The sequence below is a fragment of the Cyprinus carpio genome, chromosome B13 (genome assembly GCF_018340385.1).
Source record: "Cyprinus carpio isolate SPL01 chromosome B13, ASM1834038v1, whole genome shotgun sequence".
Lineage (NCBI taxonomy): Eukaryota > Metazoa > Chordata > Actinopteri > Cypriniformes > Cyprinidae > Cyprinus > Cyprinus carpio.
The window spans coordinates 10,888,810-10,914,808 of record NC_056609.1 but is presented as its reverse complement, the minus strand read 5'-3'; the positions used below and the strand labels follow the sequence as shown (position 1 = coordinate 10,914,808).

Sequence of the window (25,999 nt, the reverse complement as noted above, 5' to 3'; positions counted from 1 at the left end):
CCATTAGTAAAAATCTTAAAATACATAAAAGCATTGCTGAATTATTCAATACATCTGGGATGGTTAAATCAACTTTTGAATGATTCAATTAATTAAAAGGATTAATTTCATAAGCCAGAAGCCTTTGAGCTGAGGTTAATGTGGTGCTGCCCTTTCACTGACATTATCATTGATCTCATGTAGGAAGTTATTTAGAGACCAGCCCTAGAATTCACCAGGCATAAATAATACGAAAACTAAAGACAAAACTGCTGAAAAAAGGCAAAAGAAGCCCATAATGAAACTTAAGTAGGCCTTCATGGTCAGGAAGAGCTTTCTATCAAGTTACAATTAGCCATGTCTCAAAATGCACGACTGTCAACACGTGTACACTGTGAAACACAAAGCATCTGATCCTTGAGCTCAATGTCACTTCACACTCCGCAATTACAAGAGATCTCCTGACATGTGGCATCCATGCAGAAAGTAACCCTGCTCAGAAATCCTTAACAGCTTCCTCCTTAAGCCACATTAAGGCTTCAATGTCATTCTCCAGCAAGATTCTTGACAGCCTGGGCCTTAAGACGACACTTTCCCAGGCCCTTATAAAGTTGTGAGCTGTTCTGAGGTCAGCTGAGAGCATGCTATGCCAACTTATAATGGTGTAAACAGCACTCAGGTGCCACTGAGCTTTTAACTTACACGAGGTGGCCTCAGCTCCTAATCGAGCACCTGTGGAGGACGTACAGCAATGTCAGTGCGCACAGATCTATGGGGGACGCACGCACTGGGCTATTTCAGGCCCGCTATGTTTCTTCTTCATCATCTTTTAAAAGGAGGGCCACTGTGGCACTCATTCATACAGGGCACAGAAATTAATGCATATCCTGAAAACTGCCCTGGGATTGTTGTCCCATGTGCTTATGGGCCCAAACATCCGATTATCTAATAAACAATCAACATTATAAATCACTATCAGTGCACTAGAGCTCTGCATAAGGCATTAGAAAAAATGTAATGTACATATTTTTGTTCATGCATTTGTCAATTGAAATGTTGTGCTATTTGGCTTTTCATATCTTTTTTTTTTTTTTTTTTTTTTTTTTCACAAAATATTGGAATATTTTTGGAGTTGAGTATTTTCTCATGCATTGAGCTAGAAATATCAGATTTGCCCAAAATTAAAATTAGTTTTATTTCTATATTCTGAAGGTTTTTACTGAGGGTTTTGTACAATTTTATACAACATTTTACTCTTAAAAAATATTTTTATTTTTATTTATTTATTTATTTTTAATTTTTTCTGGCTGTTGATGGTATTTTCTGATTTATGAAGTGATAATGATTTAAAAAAAATAAAAAATCCCTTCTGTAAAACCCTTTGGAAAGGTCAATAAAATGAAACAAGAACCTGGCTTTATCCAATATTCAGATTTATGTTCTGGAAATGTATGAAAATGTGTGCATATTTAATTAGCTAATGCCTCATTTGCACATTCAAACATAACATTCCAAGACTTAATACAATTTTTTTTGCAATTCTTAAACTGAAGAAGCATTTTGATTTCAATATACTGTATATACATATATACACACACACACACACACACGTGTATGTATGTATGTATATGTATATGTGTATATGTATGTATGTATATATATGTATATATATGTATATGTATGTGTGTGTGTTTTTTTTTTGTGTATGTGTGTTTGTGTGTATGTGTTTTTTTTTGTGTGTTTATTTTTATATGTCAAAACAAACATAAATATAAAAAATTTGTGTATTTTTTTTGTGTTTTATTTTTTTACCCTTTTCACCTTGATGTCTTGCCTTAAACAGAAAAAAATTGATGTTGATGGCGAAAGAAAAAAGGTGATCATTTGAATGGGTGAGCCGGGAACCGCTACTGGAGCCTGGAGGGCGATGGGGCGGCACACAGAAGGTCTAGGTTAATACAACAGTGACTGATTTAGGCCAAGGAACCATTTCTAAAATAAGAATGATTTAGCACCTGCAAGGGCACCGGACAGCTTAAACCTCTGTCGGAGGTCTAAAAATAGCCTTTCTGTTTTAATTCCTCCCTTAGGTGCTCTCTGCATATGCTTCTAAAAGAAGAAAACACACAAAGCAATGCCCCTGTGTTTTCTTCCTCTTAATGAAAACAGGAGGAAGTGAAAGCTCTAAGCAGGGAAGACGAGAGACTAAAATTTGTTTAGGAGCTGAGGTTGATATTTGCAGCGATAGTCATGGCAGAGTGTTCAAACAATCCTCTGTTCAAGCTGGAGAAATGCACAGAGGACTAGCTAATCTTCAAAGAAGCAAGCTGAATATTTTTGAGAATTTCCATCCAGTTCTATCAAATACAAATACACACATGAAGCAAACAGCACTGCAAAGCCAGCCTCCCACATACAGAACTCAATTCACACAAAAAAGAATGGCAAGATAAAGAGAGGCATGTGAATTGAAATGGCATTTCTTATCTGTTTATTGATTAAGCCCCCTCAAAAAGAGGTCATGCTGGACTGAGCTTTTTAAACTGCTTTCCTGCCCTCTGCAAGAACTCAGTGTGATTACCTCTGGAAAACACAGACCCCATCAAAGCTTTTCTCTCAGTGATAAGACCCTATTACTGCAAAAAGCTGCAGAATCAAGCTGGGCAAACCTCCATCCCTATGTAAATATATGACACTGACAATGTGGCCTCCTCAGCAGAGACAGAGTGCTTAAAGAATCTTTCAGTAATTTTCTACTTAACGGCATGACAGAGAAATATAGCTCAAACAATTATTCAAAATTAAAAAAAATCATTTTATTATAATAAATTATTTTATTTATCTTGCATTTCAAATGGTATTTTTTTAAATACAAACAATTATATATATACACGTAAGTGTTAAATAGCAAAATTTATTATAGAAAATATAAACCAAAATATAATTGCAGAATTAAAAAAAAAAAATCTATAAATCTATAAACAAATCATTGATTATTCCAGAACTGATTCAAATCTTCAGGTTTTGCTACTGATCAATAATAAAACATCTGTCTAAATGTTCTCATATGTCATAAGACAAGGAAAGATAAGTAACGACACATTCTGTATTATCCAAATAAAAAGCACATTAAATTTGTCATGAGCACAATTTTGCTTAATATTATAGTGCCACAGAATCACTATGAATAGAGCATGAATATTTAACATGTAACCCAGATCTTAAGGTGAGAAATCCTAAAAGATATCAAACACATTACCAAAACACATTAAACATGATATTAAAACGAGTTCAGCTGTTGCGATGCATTATTAGAGGTGTATATGGCATTGAATCCTGACACTGAATTTCAGATCACAGTCGTGGAGAACATGACCTGCCAATGTCTCTCTTTCTCCTCCTCCTCTCTCTCTAAAGAACAGGCTGCTGGTGTGTGGGAGATTTTCAAAGCGTAGGGACGCTGCACTAGAATTAAACAGGGTGGATTATTCATCCCTGCAATGCAGTGCCAGGATGTTTATTTCTCTGGCTTCTCAGTGAATGGGCCATGTATTTCCCTGCCCTTTCACAGCATAGTGTACTAAAGCCTTTCCAGGTTAATACAGCTCAGCCTAAAAGCTGTATGTAGAAGCATCTATTCATCTAACTAGCTTCAAAAGCAAGTCATCTTTCTGATCTCACTGCATTAATAATTCATTAAGCCATGTCTCTTTGCACCTTTATCAGTGCTGGGATTGAGCATTCAGTACTATTAGGCTCTGGCATTGCAATATGTAACTTTGCTAGAGCGCTGATCACCCAAAATGTCATAAGTGGGACACAAAAAGAAGGCATCCCTTGAAGGAGAGCTTCCCCTGTTGTTGCCCTACATATTTCTTGCTTCATTGTTCAGCCCTAAAAAAAGACTCTATGGTCTAGGGGGAAAAGTACAGACTGTTCCCATTAAAATATGACAATGAAACTACTATGTTAAGAAGTTTTTAACAAAACTATAACACAGCACTAATATATGATGTATTTTCACTTGCTCTTCACGTAAATGTACTGAACTAGGGCAAGAATGGTACATCCCCTTGCAAAACTCACCTTCATGATGCTATGAATAAAGGTGACTTGACTTGACTATGAGTGCAAGGACATTAATTGGTTCCTAAGGTCTTCAGAGTGTTTGTTAGCCCATTGCTAGGTGGTTTCTAGAATGATTTGGGAGGTTGATACAGTAGTTGGTAGGTGGTTTTTATAGTGTTAATACTGTAGATAGTTGCTAAGATGCTAGGAGCTGTTCATAGGCCCAACAATATTTTTGGCATACAATGCCAAGTTTTATGATTAGAGGTATCCTTCAATTTTGACACACAAACAGAGTAGGATGAGTTTTGTGCTAAAGTTTTAATGGACAGTTAACCCAAAAAAGAAAATTCTGTCATTAATTCCTCACCCTCATGTCGTTCCAAACCGATAAGACCTTCATTCATCTTCAGAAAACAAATTAAGATCGTTTTAATGAAATCCGAGAGCTCTCTGACCCTGCATAGACAGCAGCGCAACTGAATTATTATATTTTTGTTGTAATGAGATTGTTATATTAGTCTGTGTGGAATGAGTGGCTAATTAATTATTTTAAAAGATTACTTTTTGTGTGCAAAGAAAACAAAAATAATGACTTTATTCAACAATTTCTTCTTTTCCATCTTCGTCACACGTTCATGAGAGTATCACAACGTATCACAATGCAAGAGTGTGGTGCTGCTGACGCAGGAGCCGGCGTTCTGACATAGAACATCCATCTCTCTTAATTCATTGTCTGTATATTCTGGTTCAAATAAAGTAAAGGCCAAAGTATACTTTGGCCGTCCGCATCCGCGCAACGTCCACATTACATCATTTTCATCATCAGGAGGGCTCCCGGACATCCACACACCCCTTTTTTGAGAATGTGCGGACGGTGCACGTACAACAGCCCATGCGCGAGTGAACATTGAGACAGAGCGCAATTCAAGTAGGTGGTACTGCCCATGTGTCGAGCTTGTCCGTAGTTGAGTATACTTTGAAAGCTATGCGGACGCGGCTGTGCATGTGGGACGGAACGGTACGTGGAAAGTTCAGTATACCTGGGTCTTAATGCTAGGCAAAAAATTGCAAGTCATATCCTCTGTCGAAATCTTCAGACACGTTTATAAGGACTGTTTTATGTACTGCGTGCGTCCTCCTCTGCTTGTAAACAAGGCGCAGTGCAGAACGCCGGCTCCTGCGTCAGCAGCACCACATGTATGTGTCGTGTCGAAGACTGAAATTGTTGAATAAAGTCATTATATTTGTTCTCTTTGTGCACAAATAGTATTCTTGTAACTTCATAACATTATGGTTGAACCACTGATGTCACATGGATGTGGGTTTTAACGATGTCCTTACTACCTTTCTGGGCCTTGAACTACCACGTAGTTATGCTGCTGTCTATGCAGGGTAAGAAAGCTGTTTTTTCATCTAAAGTTTTTGCTCAAAAAAAGGTGTTGTGGGTTTGGAACAACTATCCCTTTAATACTCGTCCCCAAGTATAAAATTGAGCAAGCAAAATTGAAGTTTGCCATAGCAGTTCTACTAATAATGTAGGAGCAACAGGCACAGACATTGTGTTATAAAGTAGGTTCATTACAACTTCTTTCAACACAGTCATGCAACAAAACACTTCATATCTCCACTGAAGAGGCTTTTCACTCCTCAACTGCGGATCAATTCGACCAAAAGAAATAGTGTCCTGAAAAGTGACTCCTTACACACAAGGAGGATTATCCAGAGAAACTCAGGGGAGGGTGGCCACTAGAGTGAGCTGTGCATCCACAGTGTTGACTGAAGTGGCCCCCTAAAAGCCAGACGTGCTCACTGAGGCGATGAAAAAAGACCCTCCCCCCCACACTCCTGTCTGCAATTGCTGCTTTCACCCTTCATCAAATTTTGAGTTACCTTAGGGAGTAACCATCAGCTCAGAATCATTCAAAATGTCCCACTTTAGATGTCTACTGATGGCTTTTTTAATGGACAATTACGTTGTCTATTTGAGAGATGCATTCAATGTGTCGCTGTTCCCGGTTTACATGTGTGAGAGGCCAAATCAAGAGAAAGATGTGTGGTTTGTTCCAGACAATCTTGAACAGTTGTGATAATTAGCAGCGTAAATGAGTCGTAGGAGTTGTCAGCGGATGATCCATTATCGAGACCATTAATGATGGAGTGATGCAGTACGGCAGGTCAAATGAGGAGGTCGCAAGGGTGAGAACCTGTGTGTCGAACGAGTCAACACTGGACTTTCATTGTATGGACAAGAATTTCATTGCATGGACATTTTTCAAAATATATTGTTTCGTGTTCCACTGAAGGAAGTTATACAGTTTTATAATCAAAAGTTTTCATTTATCCTCCTATCCCTATCTCAAAAATCCCTTTAAATTCAACCAGAGCAAAAGTTTAGAGGATAAAGTTTAGTTAAATATTTCACTGTCCACTTGGAAATTAATGAAATTAAATGAAATTTTAAATTTAGATTTACCACCACAGGAATTAATTACATTTTAAAATAGCATTAACATTTTGAAACAGAAAAAAAAAAAAAAACTCTTATTTTACACTTTAAATATCATTAATATTGTAACATTGTAATACAATAATATTGTATTGTAATGATAAAAGCAGCATGAGAGATTTTACTGGACCAAACTTTTGAACGGTACTGTGTAGGGCTGTGCGATTTGGGGAAAATACCTAATTGCAATTTTTTTGACAGATATTGCGATTGCGATTTGATTTGCGGTTTTATTTTTGCAAAGTCAAGCTTCAGCTTAATTTGTCAATAGTGTGCAGCACAGTATGGGTATCGTTACCCTGGTGAAAAAAAAAAACAAAAACAAAACAATAGAAACCATCACAGAAATTCTTATGGTTTCCATTAAAACAATTACAAAATTCCTTTTTGTAGTGTGTTTTGGGCATTATTCCTATAGGAATTACTGTTGTTCTATTGTTTCCCATCTGCTAGATTACATCCCACCAATATAATTAATTAAATACCAGTAGACGCCATTATAGTTTACATTAAACCCAATATAATTCCCAGTATATATAACCCTTAAATCCATTACATTTTCTGTTGTGTTTTGGGAGGGGTTCTATTGTTTTTTTGTTTTGTTTGTTTTTTAGCAGGGAATATTATAATACTACAGAATTTTACTACAGAATTTACTTAATTACTGAATTTCACAGAAAAGATTAGTTTATTTTGTGCAAATAAAGAACTCTATTACTTCAGTCAATTATTAAAGTATTACATAGGTTACATAGGCTGATTTATTAATTTTTAAGCATTACATTTTAAGATTTTAAGAACAAGTGTGCTGAATGTTTCATTTCGTCCAAGTGAAATTAGCAAAGCAGTTAGACTGGATTTACACTTGTTTTAAACACGGAGCCAAGCGCGAGTTGCCACAGGTTGCGCGCTTGCATCAACCTCGTCCTTATTGTCAGATGCGTTTGTGGAGATGTGCGTTGTGGAGCTGCGTGCAAGTATAACTGAGCATTATGAGACAGGCTGCGTGTGTGCGGCGAGTGTAAACGGCTTTTTTTTATGGTGGCATTTACGCAGTTGGCTAGAGCAGAGCTGATCAGGGAGAATGGACGGAGATGCGCTCACTCTATTGGTTATAAAGGTTGCCACTCAAGGCTGGCAGTCATGCGTATGCTCTGGAACAGAGAAATATCGCGGCCACATCACAGGCTTTGCGATTAGCAAAACCGCAATGTCTCAAATCGCGATTGCGATTCAATTTCAATCAATTAATCACATATCCCTAGTACTGTGTATATTTTAATGGATTTTAGGTATGTAAATGTATTATTATGTGGAAATATTAACCTCAAAATTCAGCAACAAGCCTTTCATGCTCCATATCTCTATCCACCTAGAGGTCCTGAAAAAGCCTGACAAGGCTGAAGACCCCTGATCAGAAAAACATCCTTCCAGGTAAGTACTTCTATCAGCTGCTCAGTCATGGGTTAACCGTTTGAGGTGTCACAGCAGTGTCTGTCAAGATTTTATGTACAGAGAACTAAAGTGTCTATATGGCTATCATTCACTTCACTGTTCAGCCTCCCTACAGAAATGTTTAGAGCAATGTCCAATCTGATAGTCCAGTCCAATAACAGATCCAGATCACTCGGTTAGGCTCTGTTATCTGAAATCCACCCACACTGCAATGCTAGTGAATTCAGGGCATCGGTTGTCTGCAAAAATCCCCTGACTGAGACCTCAGACAATAGATGTGACAGGACAGCTTAGACTAAGCTGTCAGTCAGTTTGCGGAAGAGCCACCGATTCACCCAAACAGTATAAAGCAGTGGTCCTCAACTAGGGGCCACAGGATGATTTAAAAATATACAAATATACTATTAAAAGAGTCCAGTATGAAATGAACGAAAATTTTAGATTGATAATTTACTTACCTCCATGCCATCCAGGATGTTCCTGTCTTTCTTTCTTCAGTCTAAAGGAAATAAAGGTTTTTGAGCAAAACATTCCAGGATTTTACTCCATATAGTGGACTTTAATTGTGGTCAATGGGTTCATATTGCAGTTTCAAAGCAGCTTCACATGATCCCAGTTGAGGAATAAGGGTCTTATCTAGAGAAATGACCGGTCAATTTCTAATAAAAATACAAATTTATATAGTTTTTGACCACACATATGCTCTAGCTCAACCTCACACATTATGTAATCATGCACGCGTGACGTAGGCAGAAGTAGCAACCCAATGTTTACAAAGCGAATGTGCAAAGAAAGTCAAAAGCCATTTACAAAAAAAGTAAAACAACGTCGGACGATTTTGAAGTTGGAGAAGAAAATTAAAGTTTTTCTCCCTCACCTTTTTCTCCTCTCACTTCTACCAACAGAAAATGGCAGATCATTTCTCTAGATAAGAACCCTTATTCCTCTGTTAGGATCGTGTAGAGCCCTTTAAAGCTGCACTGAAACTGCAATTTGAACCTTCAACCCGTTGGCCATCATTGAAGTCCACTATATGGAGAAAAATCCTGGCATGCTTTCCTCAAAAACCTTAATTTCTTTGGAACTGAAAAAAGGAAAAACATGAACATCTTGGATGACATGGGGGTGAGTAAATTATAGGGCTGGTCCAAATACCATTTTTTGAGCTTCGAAGCTTCGGTAGTAATCAACACCGAATATCTGAAGCTTCAGAGGGAGGGGGCTGAACATATTCTTCTCTCTAACACCGTGTCAACACCGGATGCGGTGTGGTGCGACAAAATACAATAGAACCTATTAAGCGGGATTTATACTTTTGCCTGGCTCCACTTCTCGAGCCTCCGCTGACTGCACGCGCACCTTCCCAAATGGTGTCTACAATGGATGTGGCATGTGCAGACTGCTGTTGCATTCTATTTATGATGTACTGACACAAATTACTAATGATTTTCAACGGTCGCATTTTCGCGTCCAGTGTAGACATGGAGTAATAAAGGCAGGAATATCTGTATGTTTGTCTGTTTGCATTTTTATTATGTCGAGAACCGTTCATCCAATCGACTTCATGCGTGGCGGGTGTGTTGCTGTGGACCCAAGGGAGTGCAGAGTCACATTTTGGTGCAATATGGGCACGCGACACATTCAGGATGAATAAACTTTTAATAAAGTACAGAACAGCACGAGCCAGAAGCTCCGAGAATGGACACTGCACTGCACTAGTGATACAAAACACACAGGTCTGTTAAGTATTTTTCAAGCAAATTAAGTGCATGTTTTTATCATGTGTAAAATTACTGATTAACGTCATTTTTTACTCCAACAATATACTATAGGGGTAGGCTACTTACAGAACTTTTTCAAACTTGATGTGCTGTTGTTGTGGTAGGCCAGTTTCAAATCGTATATTTACATATTTCGGAATCATGACGTTCACTCATGGGCGATTCATATTTCGTGGGGGATGCCAGGTGTTCAGGAATTTTTTTTTTTTTTTTTTTTGAATATTCAAATCTCAAAATTTAAAATCGAATGCCAACCCACCGAACGAATATTGGAATAATCAAATATTCTGATCCAGCCCTAGTAAATGATCAGGAAATTTTCATTCTGGAAGTGAACTAATCCTTTAATTCAATTCATTTTCATATTGTTATTCTATTTTTAATTGTCTACCATTTCTATTTGCTTCCTAAATTGTTTATATAAAAAATAAACAAACAGCTTTGTCATAATTATAGCAGTAATAAGAAATATAAAATACCCTTTACAAATGGTTTCAGACAAAAAGGAGCTTAGAGTCAAAAAATGTTGATGACCGTTATTGCTGTTTAACTGTTTCATATATCATTAACTCAACACACTTTCTGTGACTTTCTCTGAATACAACACATATACAGCTCAAACTGTGAAAGAACAGCTCAGAAGGAGTCAGTTGACTCATTTGAAAGTAACAAATGAGTCGGCTGAACCGACTAGCAAATCAATATCAATCAAAGTGGGATAACCTTTTAAGCTGTGTTCACACACCAACCACTTTGTCTCTGTAATGTGAAGATCCCAGTATTTTGGCAGCAATATTATTATTAGATTATTTATTTATGGTAAAAACCCTTGATGTCTTTCTAATTTTTCTAAGAATCTGTCTTCTTTTGCTGTTGAAGAGGTTTGTTACTACTACAGATTAATGACCTATCTATGAAATAAATTCACTCTTACTACCAAAAATTTTGGCAACAGTTTTGTAAGTATTGTGAAACTTCCAACAAAGTTGTAATTAATTAAATTAAAATTAAATTTTAAATAAAATAATAAATAATTTTAGTACTATTTATTATGTAGCAAACAATAAAGCCCAGCAAAATTCTGAGGGTTTGCAAAAATCTATGGAATTAAAGTAAAAACAGCAACCTGCAGGAAAAACTGAACTGACTTCATCTAAATCTGTTTTTCATCTGTCTCACATATGCACTGACTCTAAGCTGCAATATGAAAACATGTATTGTAAATGAGGAGCCAGATCAGGGTTTTTTTTCTGAATGATGCATGGACACAGCAGCTCACCCCTCCCTCCGCTTCCTTTACCATCTTGATCCCAGCATTATAGGGATTAAAATCTCCTATCATGCCTGGCTTCGCTTCAGCATGCGCAAACACAGACTGTATGTAAGACTTTATACGAAACCGTACACATGCTCATTTAAGAGCTTAGCTTAGATTTAAACTGCACGTGTTGGCTTTTTATATGCTGCACAATGCCAACACAGCAATCTGTATATTCATAGTGACTGAGTTTCGCTTATTATACAATCACTGATGTAAAAGTATGCACAGACTGGCCATTACATTAAGCAAAGTTCATCTCGAAAACTGTGATACCTGGTTGCCTGGGCAACAGCTAACAGCACACCTTTCTGTAGGGAGCACAGGGGAGAGGGGTGGGCGGCAGAGATGCTCTGCTAATGTAACCTTGGAAACTGGCCTGCTTGGCTTTCATTGACAAAATAATCCCGTCACACCAAGGCTGAGTCATTAAAGATAACATTACAGAACAAAACCTTGAATTATATGATGGTACCCTTAACAGTACCAATGAATGTAGGGTTCATTAATATGGTATTATTATCGATATAGGAAAATAGTACCTTAACACTGTAGATTGCCCTGCTATCATCTGTGCCTTGTACTCCTAATGATAAACTATTTGAGGTTTATGCACTGTACAGAAATCTGACCTGCGCATTTATCTATTTTAAAACATTTTTTTGTATTTAATATATTCTTCAAGCTTAACCGCCAACTTGGATACCAAAATTATTGTAATAATTCAAATCAATCAACAAAATCAAACCATTTCTTTAATGTTATTCCCATTTTAACAAGCTCCTACTGAGTGATGTCTGCATAAAGCTAAATCTGCCACCCTGTTGCAGAATGTGGCATACTGTTTTATCATTAAAACTTTTTATAAATATTATTTACATTAAATCTTTACTGCTATAAAGAAACAAAATCAAAATGTATTTTAAATGGTCTTAAAAGTAGCAAATTCCAGTAATAAGAATACATTTCAAACTTCACATAAATAAATACAAAATAAAAGATTTCACATTTCTTGTAATTTTCTCAATTTTGACCCTATTATCCCTTATATAGTTTTCCCTATTTTGTGCCATTTATAGAACGTGTCTTTATAGTGAAATGAGGCAAAGGAAATCACTTGTTTCTAAGATCTCATTATTTAACATCTGTGTTTAAGGCCTTTGACTCGTGTGAGAATAAATAATTCAGACCAGAGTTGTTGAATCAGAATAGTACTCACTCCGAAGAATCTATGAAGTATATTCCCAGAGCTCCGATGCTGAGTGCAAAGACCAACACCACCTGGAGGGGGAGAGAGAAAGAAAAGAGAAAAAGGGGAAAGGATATCATTAGTGAAGGTCCACTGAGAACAGTACCACTTACAGAGAACAATTTAGTCCTGGAGCTGTTCAACAATGAGCACAACTCATTTCCACCCATGCTACATGTGCAGATGAGACATAATAAAAAGGAAATGTTATAAAACTGTAAGTGATCTCACCAAATCAGATTGTGTTTCCAGACCTAGTGGGCTGTCAATCTAAGCACTGTTTATGGACATTGTGGATGCCTGTGAAGCAGTCTAAGAAACACAGCAGCTCACTAGGGTTAGAGATGCAGCTCCAGTCTGAGCTCTCAGAAAAAAATTTAATCAAGCGAGAATAACTTCTGAGAGACACTTAGAAGGACTGAATAAATCACTGATCATGAAGTGGTGGGAATCTAAACTCAGGACAACCGTGATGTCTTTTTATTTCCTTGTATTGATTTCAGCATGACACACTACATGCAATACACTGCAGATACTCATAAACACATTTGTAGACACATATTAGGTAGTCAAATTAATGTTACTTTAAGTATAATTAAAATTGCAATGCATTTTTTTTCTTTTTAACCCTTTAAGACCTAGAACATTTTTGGGGCACCTGACACTGGGGCACTTTTCTTTGTTTTTTAGACCTATTCTAGCAGTCAGCATCAAGTAGCATATATCATTATAAACAGGAGAACTTGAAGTTTCAGTCTAGCTAATTTAAAGTCTCAGTTTTCCTTTTTTTTTTCCTAAGAATGAATGAATTTCCAGAATTTTAAGAAAAACATAAGAGAAATATATTTTCAATCTGAGTATGAACAACAAAAAACACAAACCGTGCAGCTATTTAGTGAAAACACTTGCACAAATTGTCTTCCGCAAAAAATAAATAAATAAATAAATAAACACTGCAAATGATTCACAAACTACACACAAAATGAGTGAGAAATATACAGAGTGCAACACAAAAACTATATAATGAACTATATAAGCATTATTTACATAATATGCATAATATAAATGATCGATCCGCTGGCTGTACTCTGTGTCGGAATCGATTTTACCAGGACATCACCTAGCGGCGCGAAGACATAAATTCCAGTGCTTTAACCGATATATACCACTGTTTCATCCTTGTTTTTGGTTTGTTTTATGTCAAAGTACTCTGTCGTCTGTTTTTCTGGGCTTTTTCAGAGAGTTCTCTCATGCAAATGTGTTATTTTGTGTTTGTTTTCATGCACTTTCCCTTTGCATTCAACTTTCCAATGAAAAATCCTGAATGGAGGTTCAAAAGACCAAATCCTATGTTTATTGGTTGAATATGGATTATTTTGAAGCAATCTGGGCACGGGGTGGGACTAAGCGTCAACAATCGTTTCTGTTTGGCTCAGAGGAACAAAATGCATTGATTTCTTCTGACGAATCAATGTTGTCAAAATGTGATGACATACACTACGAAGCCTCTCCGAATATCCAAATAAGACAAATGAGATCGAAAATCGGAAAGCATTCAGATAGGATTAGCAGATCAAAAGTTTAAGAACATTTAAAGCCCATGTTGCAGGTTAACCACCACTGTCGATTAATGGGTACATAAATCACTCAAGATATGTATATCATTTTTAAAATGTCTCAAAAATGGCCTTAAAGACCAGTTTTTTACGTTTTTGGTATTAACGGGTTTTTTTTTTACGCAATTCGGTGATGACGTCACATTGGGGAGAAGTGGAGGAAAGGTAGCCTCAGCCTAGTATGATGCGTGTTCCAGGCAACCCGTAACCCGTGTTTTTCCAACCTTAAACCCGTGAAAGTGCACTGGAACGGCAGTCAAACCCGTGACTTCCCACCCGTGAACTCGTACTAGATCAATGTACTCCGAGTTCCGACGTCACACAGGACGCGAAACAACAATGACAGCCCCTACGGATAATACTGCCTACGGACGCAGTGTTTATGCAAGTGGTACACGTTGAAAAAACGATTTTTGGACATTGTAACGTTGCGATAAAAACTGGGATGAGGAAGAGGTGGCAAGAGCCAACATGTATGATGGCCCGCAGCCCTATAACTTTGAACCAGCCAGATGTGAGAGAGCAAATGAGGAATTGCCAAGAACTGATGGCCGTCAAAGCCAATTAAATGCATTGTCCGAGGAGAATGAGCGGAGAGTTGGTGAAGTGTCCTGGTGAGTTGCTATCATTTAGCAATGCAGCAATGAGCACTGGAGCTAGTCTACGAGCAGCAGTGCACAATAACGACACACACACACACATATATATACATATATATATATATATATATATATATATATATATATATATATATATATTATATATATATATATATATATTTCAATTATAGGCCCCTATGAATATTTTTTTTTTTTTACTGTCATTGGATAGCACCGAGTGAAAAATAAACGTTTTCTTTTTATCTAGTGGCAGTGATCATGACGTTAGTTCAGATAAGTACCAGTAACCTAGGGCTGGACAATATATCGAACGATATGACCATGTGCATCTCGTCAGTAAAGCCGGTTCCATGATGAGCGGTAAATCCCCATCACCTGCTTTCAAATGGAGCTGCATTTAATACACAGAGCCGTCGTTTACTGACAAGCTACGCTATATCGAGTTCATTATCAAAGGCGATTCATCTTCAATAATGAACTCGATATAGCGTAGCTTCTCAGTGAACTACGGCTCTGTGTATTAAGAGCAGCTCCATTTGAAAGCAGGTGATGGCGATTTACCGCTAATCATGGAACCGGCTTTACTGACGAGATGCACATGGTCATATCGTTCGATATATTGTCCAGCCCTACAGTAACCTTTGTCATAGTGTCGTACTGGTAAACTTTGTCTTTGTCATCTAGAAATAGAAAGCATCATACTAGCTATATGGGCGTTTCTAAGCGTTTATCTCTTTCTCCGGTGAAAATGTTGTTGCAAACGTAGCCGCGTGTCTGTCGCTATGTTTGGCTCGTGCTTTTGTGGAAACTGCATTGGGAAGTGAGTGCGTTTTGGTCGCTGTTGGTCGATATCTATCCATCGATCTATCTGTCTGTCTATCTATCTATATCTATGTATTTATCTATAATCTGCGCTATCTGAATACTCTCGTCTACTACTCGTCTCTCTAGTCGCTCTCAAGGCGGGCTTTGGTAAATTCTCTCCCCAATGTGACGTAATGCAATGCATTGTGGGGGAAAGGAGAATCGTTGCAAACCGCTGTAAGATAGTACCTACTTTTTTGTATTTTATTCCATTTTGTGATACCCAACAACATAAAATACAATGGATAACAGTTTAAATGTTCATTACCAACAAGCAAATTGCACAAATTCGTTGAAAAATTAACCATGCAACACGGCCTTTAAGAACAATAGTTATTTTTTAGATGCGGATGGGTGTTTAGGTGTTTTATTGTTTAAATGTTTTGTTGTTGTAAAGGGTTTTTCTAAAGTTTGGGGTTAGTACGATTTTTTAAAATGTTTTTGAAAGTAGACTCATATGCTCACCAAGGCTGAATTTATTTCATTAAAAATCAGTTTTGGGTTAGTATGATTTTTTATAGTGTTTTTTTAAGTATTATAATATGTTTTTTATGTTTAAAGCGGTCATATGATGCGATAAAACGTTTTCATGACATGGTTTTTTTTATTTTATTATTATGGTCCCCTAGGTGCAATTATAGTATTACTATAGTTTTTTTTTTTTTTTTACTTTTAAAATGTAATGAATTATGACATTTTCTCACCCTGTTTCTCATCCTTTGATTCAAACAGTCTGTTTTTGGGTTGTTTCCCCTTTAAGAGTTCAGTGTTAACGCCCATTGTTATGATTGGCTAACAACAGTGCCTATGGATCAATTATTAAAGCCCCCAGCCAGAACATTTGTGGATAGAGCGTAACTGTTTGGTAGCGGGTGATGCATTCGAAGCGATGGCTCTTGCAATGATAAAACCTTATATGTTTGAGCACATCTGCGTGGCATTGTAGTTTTCCTGTACACAGACCCACTCGCTGTCCGTGGACTGAACACTTGTGAGGCGCGCGGCGCGACAACGATACGAAATGAGCGTAGTTGTCTTGTGCTGGAGGCGGTCATATGCAAATGGTTGGAACGTCACTTCGCACCGTGACGTCACTTCTCACCATGGATCCAGAACGAGCTGTATTTAGAGCTTGATTAATTAAATGGCTCGTTTATAATGGGGAGGACGTCTTAAGCTATGAAACTTGCAGGACGTTTTAATGGTACAAAGACCTCTTATATTCCAAAAGATCAAGGCAAATTTGGTTTCTCATTTCATGACCCCTTTAAAGTTTTCCTTTCTCTTTGGAGTGTTTCTCTTTTCAGCCTTCCGAAAGTAGATGCATTTAAGAAGCTTACAACAGAACAGCAACGCATTTTATGGACGACCGTTTCGTGAACCTAGGAGAGGAGGTAATTCTGACTTTGCTACGACAATCTGGCGCTTCTGAATCAGCTTCTGTAAGTATGTTTTGTTATCAAAGTATTTGCTATTGACTGTTCAAATTCAGAGTTTTGAGCGTCGTGTGTGTGTGTGAGAGAGAGAGAGAGAGAGACCGGGTCACATCACAGAGTCAGCGGTCTTAACCATCCGTGGCTTGTGTACTGCAAACACATACGAGCTTCATCACTGTGTCTGTCACACGACTCTGTTCCCCTTTCGTGTTTGAACTGATGGTAAAACTAAAGACATGATTAACTGTCTTTACATTTATTTTGAAAGATGAAGCTCGCGATTATAGAAAGGGGTGTTACATTTCCGACGAGTGCTTGTGGTGTTCGGCTTATCACAATGCACTGGGTCAGTTGGCCAATCAGACTTTGTAGAAAATGATGCGTTTGAGAGAGGCGGGGCTTAGAGGACATACAATAATGTACAGTATTTGAAAAATAATGTTTTTTGAACATTAAAGCATGTCAGCATATTCTGTTACACCAAATACACAAGATAATGATCTTTAAAAAAAGCATCATATGACCCCTTTAAATACATTTCACAAAGCAATTTATTCCTGTGATGCAAAGCAGAATTTTCAGCATCATTACTAGTCTTCAGTGTCACATGATCCTTCAGAAATGAAATGCTGATTGGTTGCTCAAGAAACATTTCTTATTATTAACAGACTCCTCTTTATTATTACAGACTCCTCAAACTGTAGAATATGTTTTACTTTACAAAAGGAAATGTGTGTATATGTCTGTGAAAAACACAGGCTAACAATTACAGTTGACACTGAATAATGGGAAGCCCCTGCACTAGTAGCCCCAGTTCAGTGGAGCGTAGAGTACAGGAGAGGGGTGCAGGGAGCACAAAGCTCCTGAGGTCAAATCATTTGATCTTTTCTGGGACACAGCATGTGAGATGCACACTATCCCCATATCAGGTGAAAGTGAGACAACTGCTATCGAATGGCTGCTATGTTATGGTGCGTGGTGGAGTAGTACACGTGCATATACACCCAGCAAGTGTGCTGACCAGTGTCAACCACACAGCTCCCCAAGCCAGTGGGCAAGAGCGATACGCAAAAAATCAAGCACACAAAAAAAAAAAAAAACGGAGAAAATGTGTCGCACACAAAAATATATCAGACGACTTCAATCCCTGCATTACCTCCCTAACAAAACCATGACTGTACTATTAATACAACAATATAACTGCTTTATACAAACCATAGTTTACATTCACTGTCATCTCCTGTGACAATGTCAGTGGGAAGCTGACTGTGGAAACATAAAACATCACTTAGTAACAATTTGGACTGTTTAATTGCACATTACACATCACATTTGGTGTGGCAGTTATAGAGCATATGCTCCAGGCATGTTCACTTGCTCATATGGGTTACACAGGTTTGAGCCCGGCCCGAGATGTGTCCCAGTTCCATTATTCCCCTCTTTTCCCTATAATCTCCTGATGGTTCCACTATAACATCTAATAAAAAGTCTTGCAGCTCACATGAACTTGTGGTGGTGTATCTACAAAAGAATTTGTGATGCTACCAACTATGACCATAGAAAAATACTATAGTATATATAAGAGCTTTTATTTTATTTGAATAGCCGACTTCTTCATTTACAAAACGACTTAAAACTTCAGCATTGACATTTATGAAAATGGGCTATGACACATAGACTCATGTCTTATATACAGCATCTGAACTGCAGACTAAAGAAAATGCAAACGCACAACGCTTGTGATTAAAGAGCAGAGATGTGAAGTACCCTTGCCTGTCTTTTCCAGTAAGTAGATTTTTGGCAGACTACCATATTAGTTTTAAAATCCCTGCACAGCAAAAAGAGGAGAGAAAAAAATGCAATATGATAAGATTTATACTGCTCTTTCTTATTGAGTCTACTAAATGAGGTCGCTTCTCAAACAACTTCTTGTTTCAGATCCCTAATCCACACTATAGTCTGTCAGCCTCTATACTGACAATATGAACAGAAGTGTTCACAATTAACTTGAACAATATAAACAGTCTCCCATTTCACTGACTGTAGCTAAAATCTTATTATAAAATGGATAGGTTCTGTTCTGATTGGTCAATAGAGCATTCCAAGAGTGCTAAATTATGACAGTTATGACTTGAAACAATCACTATATCACTGCACAAAACCCATAGCATAACTTTGCTACTGTTTACATCTTCACAATGAGAGCACTTCATGAAATTGGCTGATAAAAAAAATATTTTAATCAATAATGTGTCATTATTTTTATAAGACAGCAACCGTTTTCTTAAATAAGGCACCTGAGGCCAGGCTAGCAACTTTACTGACTACATTACCAATAAAACAGCCTTACCGCTGAAATAAAGCACTGATCAAACCTGTCCTGAAAAGCATGTAAGAACACTCTAGGCACTCTAAAACTGGAAATGGAACAAATCTTGTCACTGGCCTAGGTTGAGTTTCGAGGTGAATGGAAAAGTCTCTTTTTGTGTGGTATAAGGTGATTGGAGCTTCTTGACCCTTAAGGTTGAAAGGGCTTCTGGCCAGAGAGTGGACATCTCAAACATTAAAGACTGGAAACTGCAGCTGCCAGACAGGCTGTTTGTGTATCCAACAGTGGAGAACTATACTGGCTCACCTCAAGAGGTCAAAGGCAGGTGTCTATTTGAGAAGTAATTCTACACACAGATGAGTTCTGCTTAGAGCAATTAGCTTTTTTCAGTTTTATTAGGCACAATGATTCATTGTGTGCTTGTGCACAAAATAATTGGGCCAAACACAGATCATGTTACGTGTGATGTTCAAATCAATAATGCCATTCATTATAGTTTTTCCCATATCAAAAATTAATAATATTTTTTCTTAACTTAGCTGTCATTACATAAAGGCTATGATTTTAGCTCCCAATACTGAAATCCAAAACTTTTACAAAAAAGGTAACCCTAGCCCTTTCCTGTTATTTAATATTAATTTCAATGGACAACATGGCTAAATATAATTAAGAAATAAGTTCACAAAAGGATATGATATTAATGACAAATTTTTATTAAAACATTACCTAACAATTTATTAATTGCCATCCTTACACACTAAGACAGAAATTAATATTAGTATTTTTTTCTGTATGGATGGATGGTTTTGTGTCTTAGATTTTACTTTCAAGGATGTACAAAATTATATATTTTCAAAATTGAATGCATTTTCAAAATCATATTTAAAATTGATTACATACTTTTAAAAAGTCAGTGGGCTTATCTGATCTTGTAAAATGCTCAAAAAAGTGCCATATCTGTATACGTACATACACTACCGCTCAAAAATATGGGGATGGAAAGAATATATTTTTTTTTTTAAGGAAGTCTCTTATGCTTATATTTTAATTTTCTTTGTTATATTTTACTTTTTTCTTAGGATTCTCTGATGAATAAAACACTTAACCATGCCATACCACTAAACCATAAAACCAAACAAAAAAAATAAATAAATAAATGAATGAATGAGTTAGTACTGACTTCTTACAATACAAACTAAACACATAAAACCATCAGCACTAAATACATCAGCACTACTTTATATATATAATTTAATGATCTCAAAAAACAAACAAACAAACAAAAAACCACTCCAGGTCCCTTGTAAGGAGCTATAACTTTTGTTAACAGGATGTAGTCTTCAGCTCCGTTACAGAATGAGCATAGACATAAAGCAGTTGGTGAGCCATTCTGTCTCTGTGACCACCAACGATACTCGTACTGCTTCACACAGGCTTTCTTTTGAAGTTCATAAAGCAGTTGGCTTAGCTTAACATTATCCTGTCAAAACAAAATACAAAACCTCTCACAGAAGCTGGATCACTGCATCCATTATTGATGACCAGAGGCTGATTATTTTCATGCAGCCTGCATTTGGATTGATATCCCACATTGTCTAGTGAGAAAACACCTTGATGCATTTTTAATTGGAGCTCTTTGTCTGGGTGATAGTGAGTTCCAGTAAGTAGCAGCTGGAGGAAGAGGAGCTGTGCAGCTCAAGATAAGCAGAGACCGTAGAAAGTGTCACTCCTCCCCTACTGCAAGAGATACTAGACACTCCAACATCATTGAGAAGAGATGCTTTTGATCATGAAATCAGCTGCTTCAGATGCTGGTATAGCACGTTAATGCAGTTTTGATATTGGATGTCTCCCATTTGACTTCATAGTTGTCTTCTTCCACAAGAGGGCACAGTGTGCTTGTTCTGTGGGTCTGTTCCGATTGACCTCATCCACAGTCCTTACAGCAGGTTGGTGACATTAACACTAAAGATCTTCACACATGAAACAGGAAATGTACTAGAAATAACAGAAAAATCACTTGTTTTGAAAGAAGGCCATTTGAATAGATGAATTCACAGAATTCAGCTACAGTCCTAAATAAACCCACAAAAGTCAAACACCACCAAACACTCATTTCCTTGCATCTGAATAGGGAGTTTTTACTGTGGCTGTTTGCTGTAAAGCTGAGCATTTGAGCACTCCTGATGAACTGAGACGATAAGAGGCATCGTCTTTAAACTGACCCAGTTATTCATCTGGAAACATCGGTGCCAGCAGTGCGCTCGTCTCGCACACAAGCTCACTGCAAACCCATTACTGCAATTACAGCACTGGAGCAGCAAAGCATTCACAAATATATATAAACATATCAATGGGAGAGGGATTCTGAGATATGGAGGATTTTACTGCTGTTCCTAAAGAGATGAGAGAGAATTTGAACTTGATTGCAAATGGATCAATGGCACATAAGGCTGACTTTTTCATCACACTTGCCAAGTTCTTATACAATTAAACTTTGCATACACTTTCATATTTTTAGAAACTTTAATCTTTAACAAGTTACATTTTTTTCTCTAAAAAAATTGTGGTGTAAACATCAAATGAAATAATAATAATACTTTTACTTTTTACTATTACACCTTGAATGCATCCTAATTTATATATATATATATATATATATATATATATATATATACGATATATATATATATATATATATATAATTAGATATAGTGTGTGTGTGTGTGTGTGTGTGTGTGTGTGTGTGTGTGTGTGTGTGTGTGTGTGTGTGTGTGTGTGTTTGTGTTTGTGGTTTGATTTTTGCAAATATAATTTATTCTGAAGCAATATTCTCATCACTTTTTTTTTTTTAATCAGGTGTGACATAAATCTTCGTGTTTTTTATATTTTATCCAAGGGCATTTTTTTCCCCTGTATAGAGGGCATTTTCCCGCTATTTTTTTTTTTTTTATCTCATTAATACTTTCATTTCAAATTCTTACATTTGATCTATAAATTATATTAAAATAATGTGATTATCGCTACGTTATCAAATTGAATCATTAACACTGAAAAATACAACTGCATTAAATAATATTATGAGATTATATCAAATATTTTTTGAATATACAAACAAGTAATTATGGTGGAAATTATATTTTTAAATGGAATTAAAATGCCAGTAGGTGCCAGTAGTGAGTATTTAATGAGTGAGTCATTAAGTCGTTCATTCAAACAATTCATTCAAACGGTAGATTCATCAGACGTTTATGCATGGGCTAATGATACTTTGACTCAACCGATTCGTTCAAAACACGGAATCATTCAGCAATGAATCGGCTGGTTGCTGTGTTTCCACCTAAAATGTAAGTGACCTAATATTAATGTATTTGCTTATTGAACTGTTTATAGAACTATTAAACAGTCGTAATAGTGTAAACGTTGTGTGATGTTGCCTAACTAACTGTATTTTTAATATAAAAACTTTCCATTTTGAAAGTTTCTTAGTGTTTCTCAGCAGCGCAACCTTATACGGTCAATAGATGCATTACATACAGTAGCTATTTCGAATATTCGCCACTTACTCTAAATGCAATAAAATCAGAATACTACTTGTGTTTTGGTGTTTACATAGTTATTTTTGGTTACTGATGTTTTAATCATGTTACTTGTCTGGCGTTAATGAAGCGTTAATGTCGAGCCGTGGAGTCTATGTGCCAGGGCTCAGCCCCAGACGGTATATATGTATATATATATACATACAACAGGGCCGTTGAATGCTTGAATCTGATTGGCTGACGAACGTTCTGAGGTGTGCAATTATTTTCTGGGAAACGCACAGCAAACGTAGTTCCAGGCAGCTCTCTTGACCGCATTACAGTTCCACATCACTTCGCATAGTAAAACTGTAATAACGGAAATTACAGGACTAACAAAAACAGCATGACAGACAATTCTCTGAAAGTAAATACACGTGACATTTCTCACTGTTTAGAGACGCTGCTGCAGGACACTGTTGTGGGACGCACAGAGGTACGTTAGCCTAATTCGCACAAGCTCTTTCTCTTTCTTTCTCTTTCTCTGTATATCTCTGTCTCTCTCGCTCTCTTTCTAATAACTTCATTAATAACTGCATTAGAATGCTATCAACGGCTCAGGCCTCCATTACCAGCTTTAAAATGACGTTTTGGAACCAGCAAAAGAGGCGTTGGATGAGATGCGGAAAAAAATAATCCTACTTAAAATAGCGATTTAAGTACAAAAACTGGACGAATCCCTTTAAATATATCATCTGATCAATGTCTTGAGGTGTGGTAACCGTAGTATAAGCGGAATAAATGCCTCTGGGACACTGCCGCATCACCACCTCGAGTGTGCATTATTTTTCTAATAATTCAACGGCCCGTCGTCATTTATTCCTTACATATACATACTTGTCATTAGGTCAAATGATCTGAAGTTCTTATTAGTCTTTAAAAAGAGAGGCTGTGTTATATAACCTTAAAGAAATAATAAAAACTACTGAATAAGGTTTTAATTTCTTTTAATAAACATTTTTTTCTTTCTTATATCAGGACGGTTGTATCACCCTGACATTATTAACTGCCTAATGCCCCTGAAAATATAGCATTTTATGAATTGCATTTTAATGTATTTTTAAATAAATGAATTCAAAATAAATAAATAAATAAATAAATAAATACTACCATTTCATTGATGCTTATGATTATGACCTTAACAGCTAAGCATATAGATATGCATACTGCTCTTCATATAACCCATTACAAGAGAGAACAAGGGTGCTAAAGATCTATTGTTTTAAATATAGCACTGTGTTTGCCATGCTGTGTGCCGTTTTAAGTTGCATCATGAAACTGGTGTTTACAGACAGAGTAAAGGATGAATCTGGATGATCACATGGCCCAGTACAGTCATGACCTGAAATATGACTCACAATTACAAACTCACACACACATTCATGTGATGGTTTACATAGGGTGATCCACTTTTCAGAACTAAAAATACATAGTATTTTCTGACCATATCGTTGTGTGTTTCTTGCTGTGCACTTTTGTGTGAAAATTTCCTACATACGTTTTCAATTGAGTTCACATTGTTTCTCAGTGCTGGTTCAACTGAATTCTAATAAGGCCATTTTGACTTCTCTCTGCCTCTTGACAAGCCCCTTCAAAAGTGCACTTTAACGGATCCCATGAATAATTTAGCTGACAGGTGATGTAGCCGGCCTGCAGATGAGTCTCTTCATATTAGTGGCAGATATTGAGAGAAACCAAAAGAGTAAGCTGTGTGGTTCAGATGAAATGCCATGCAAATGAGGCGGAAAAAAAAAAATTGTTGAAAGGAACACAGAGACATGATGAATGAGTTTCCACCTTCAAAGCTTTAAAACACAAATTTAAAAAATACTCTTAAATCTGAATTTGGTTGCCTCATTATCCTGCCGTGATTATCTGATAGATACATGGTCTTTCAAAAGAAATTCATGGAAGTGATGAAAAGTGATATTAAACTAGTTAGTATCTCATGGGGCTGCTTGAGGTCAGTAATACAGTGTTATGTAAGACTGATACAGCTTTTCACATGATGAGAGTGAGCTTGTATTGTGGTTTGACAACATATAAGAAGTATCTTAATAATATATGTGAACAAAAGGACCGCTGCACTGATAACAAAAAGTACTGAAATTGTATTAGATCCATATAATCCATGATTTAAACAAATCCTTGTGCCCATTAAACTTTGGCACAAAGTGTTGCATGTCATGATTTTACATAATGTTTAGGGGTGGTTAATAGATTAAGTTACTTAGACTGAATTAATCAAAACTTATTTATTAAAAAAGGTGTAAACATATTATATAAAACGTATATATCTATACACAAATGTACAACATACATAAAAACACTGAATAGGCATTGTACAAATATGTCTGATGGAAATGAGCTGTTTAAGTTAAGGGAACATGGTCTTTTTTCTTGTTTAATCCATGAAACACTTAATGTCAAAAGCTGTGTTACTATAATGAATTTTAGGTAGGCTAATTTTGGCATGTTGTATGATATTTTTGTGCTTCCGTGAAAGTGAAAACATGGCATGAAGAGATCGCACGGTCTTTCTCTATTGTAAGCCACTGATGGAAATGTGTAAACCACAGTAATACGCTTATTCGAAGTAAACGTGGGCGTGTTGAATTTGTTTTTGCAATTGTCCCATGAAGTTAAAAGACGACATTAAAAGTAACTAACAACAAGCCTCGCTTAAATCTTTTTTTAAACGAGCAAACTCCAAACAACGTTTCTGTTCTCGTGAATAGCGCTTCGGAAGAGAGTTATAAACGGTTGAATCCTTTCACAAGGCTGTTATCAAAGCAAGGTACGTCTCAGTCAGTTCCCTAGGTAGTGAATTAGTAGATCGTGCACACGAGTCCCTGCACTGGTAAAGAGACCATGGCTTAGGAAACATAGGGACGACTGATCAATCAATTTGTAAAACGTCACCACTGGTATTTATCAACAACAGGCAGGACCGTTATATTTTGATATTATTTTTATGCTGTCTATGGTAGACTTATAATATGAAATGTGCATGTTCCGATGCAAATCCTTGCAACATGTTTATTTGACTCTCAAATGCCGGCAGCCAGAGACGTGTGGTTTATGAATTGCCAAAGACAATGGTTTCACCTAAAAATCTCCTTTACTGTTCAACTGAAGAAAAAAGTTAACTACATCTTGGATGGATTGAGGGTGAGTCAATTAACAGCAAATTTTTT

The 25,999-nt window shown here is 36.7% G+C and overlaps 1 protein-coding gene across 22 annotated transcripts in view; it reads right to left on the bottom strand.

Annotated features, from left to right (window-relative positions):
• Positions 1 to 25,999, bottom strand: part of LOC109101175 (calcium-activated potassium channel subunit alpha-1-like) — a 214,843-nt gene that overhangs the window by 89,290 nt on the left and 99,554 nt on the right. For all 22 annotated transcript variants that reach the window (XM_042736487.1, XM_042736486.1, XM_042736492.1 and 19 more), the window contains exon 3: positions 12,330 to 12,391. In XM_042736487.1, the coding sequence (XP_042592421.1) occupies positions 12,330 to 12,391 (62 nt within the window). The remainder of the gene's footprint in view (positions 1 to 12,329; positions 12,392 to 25,999) is intronic.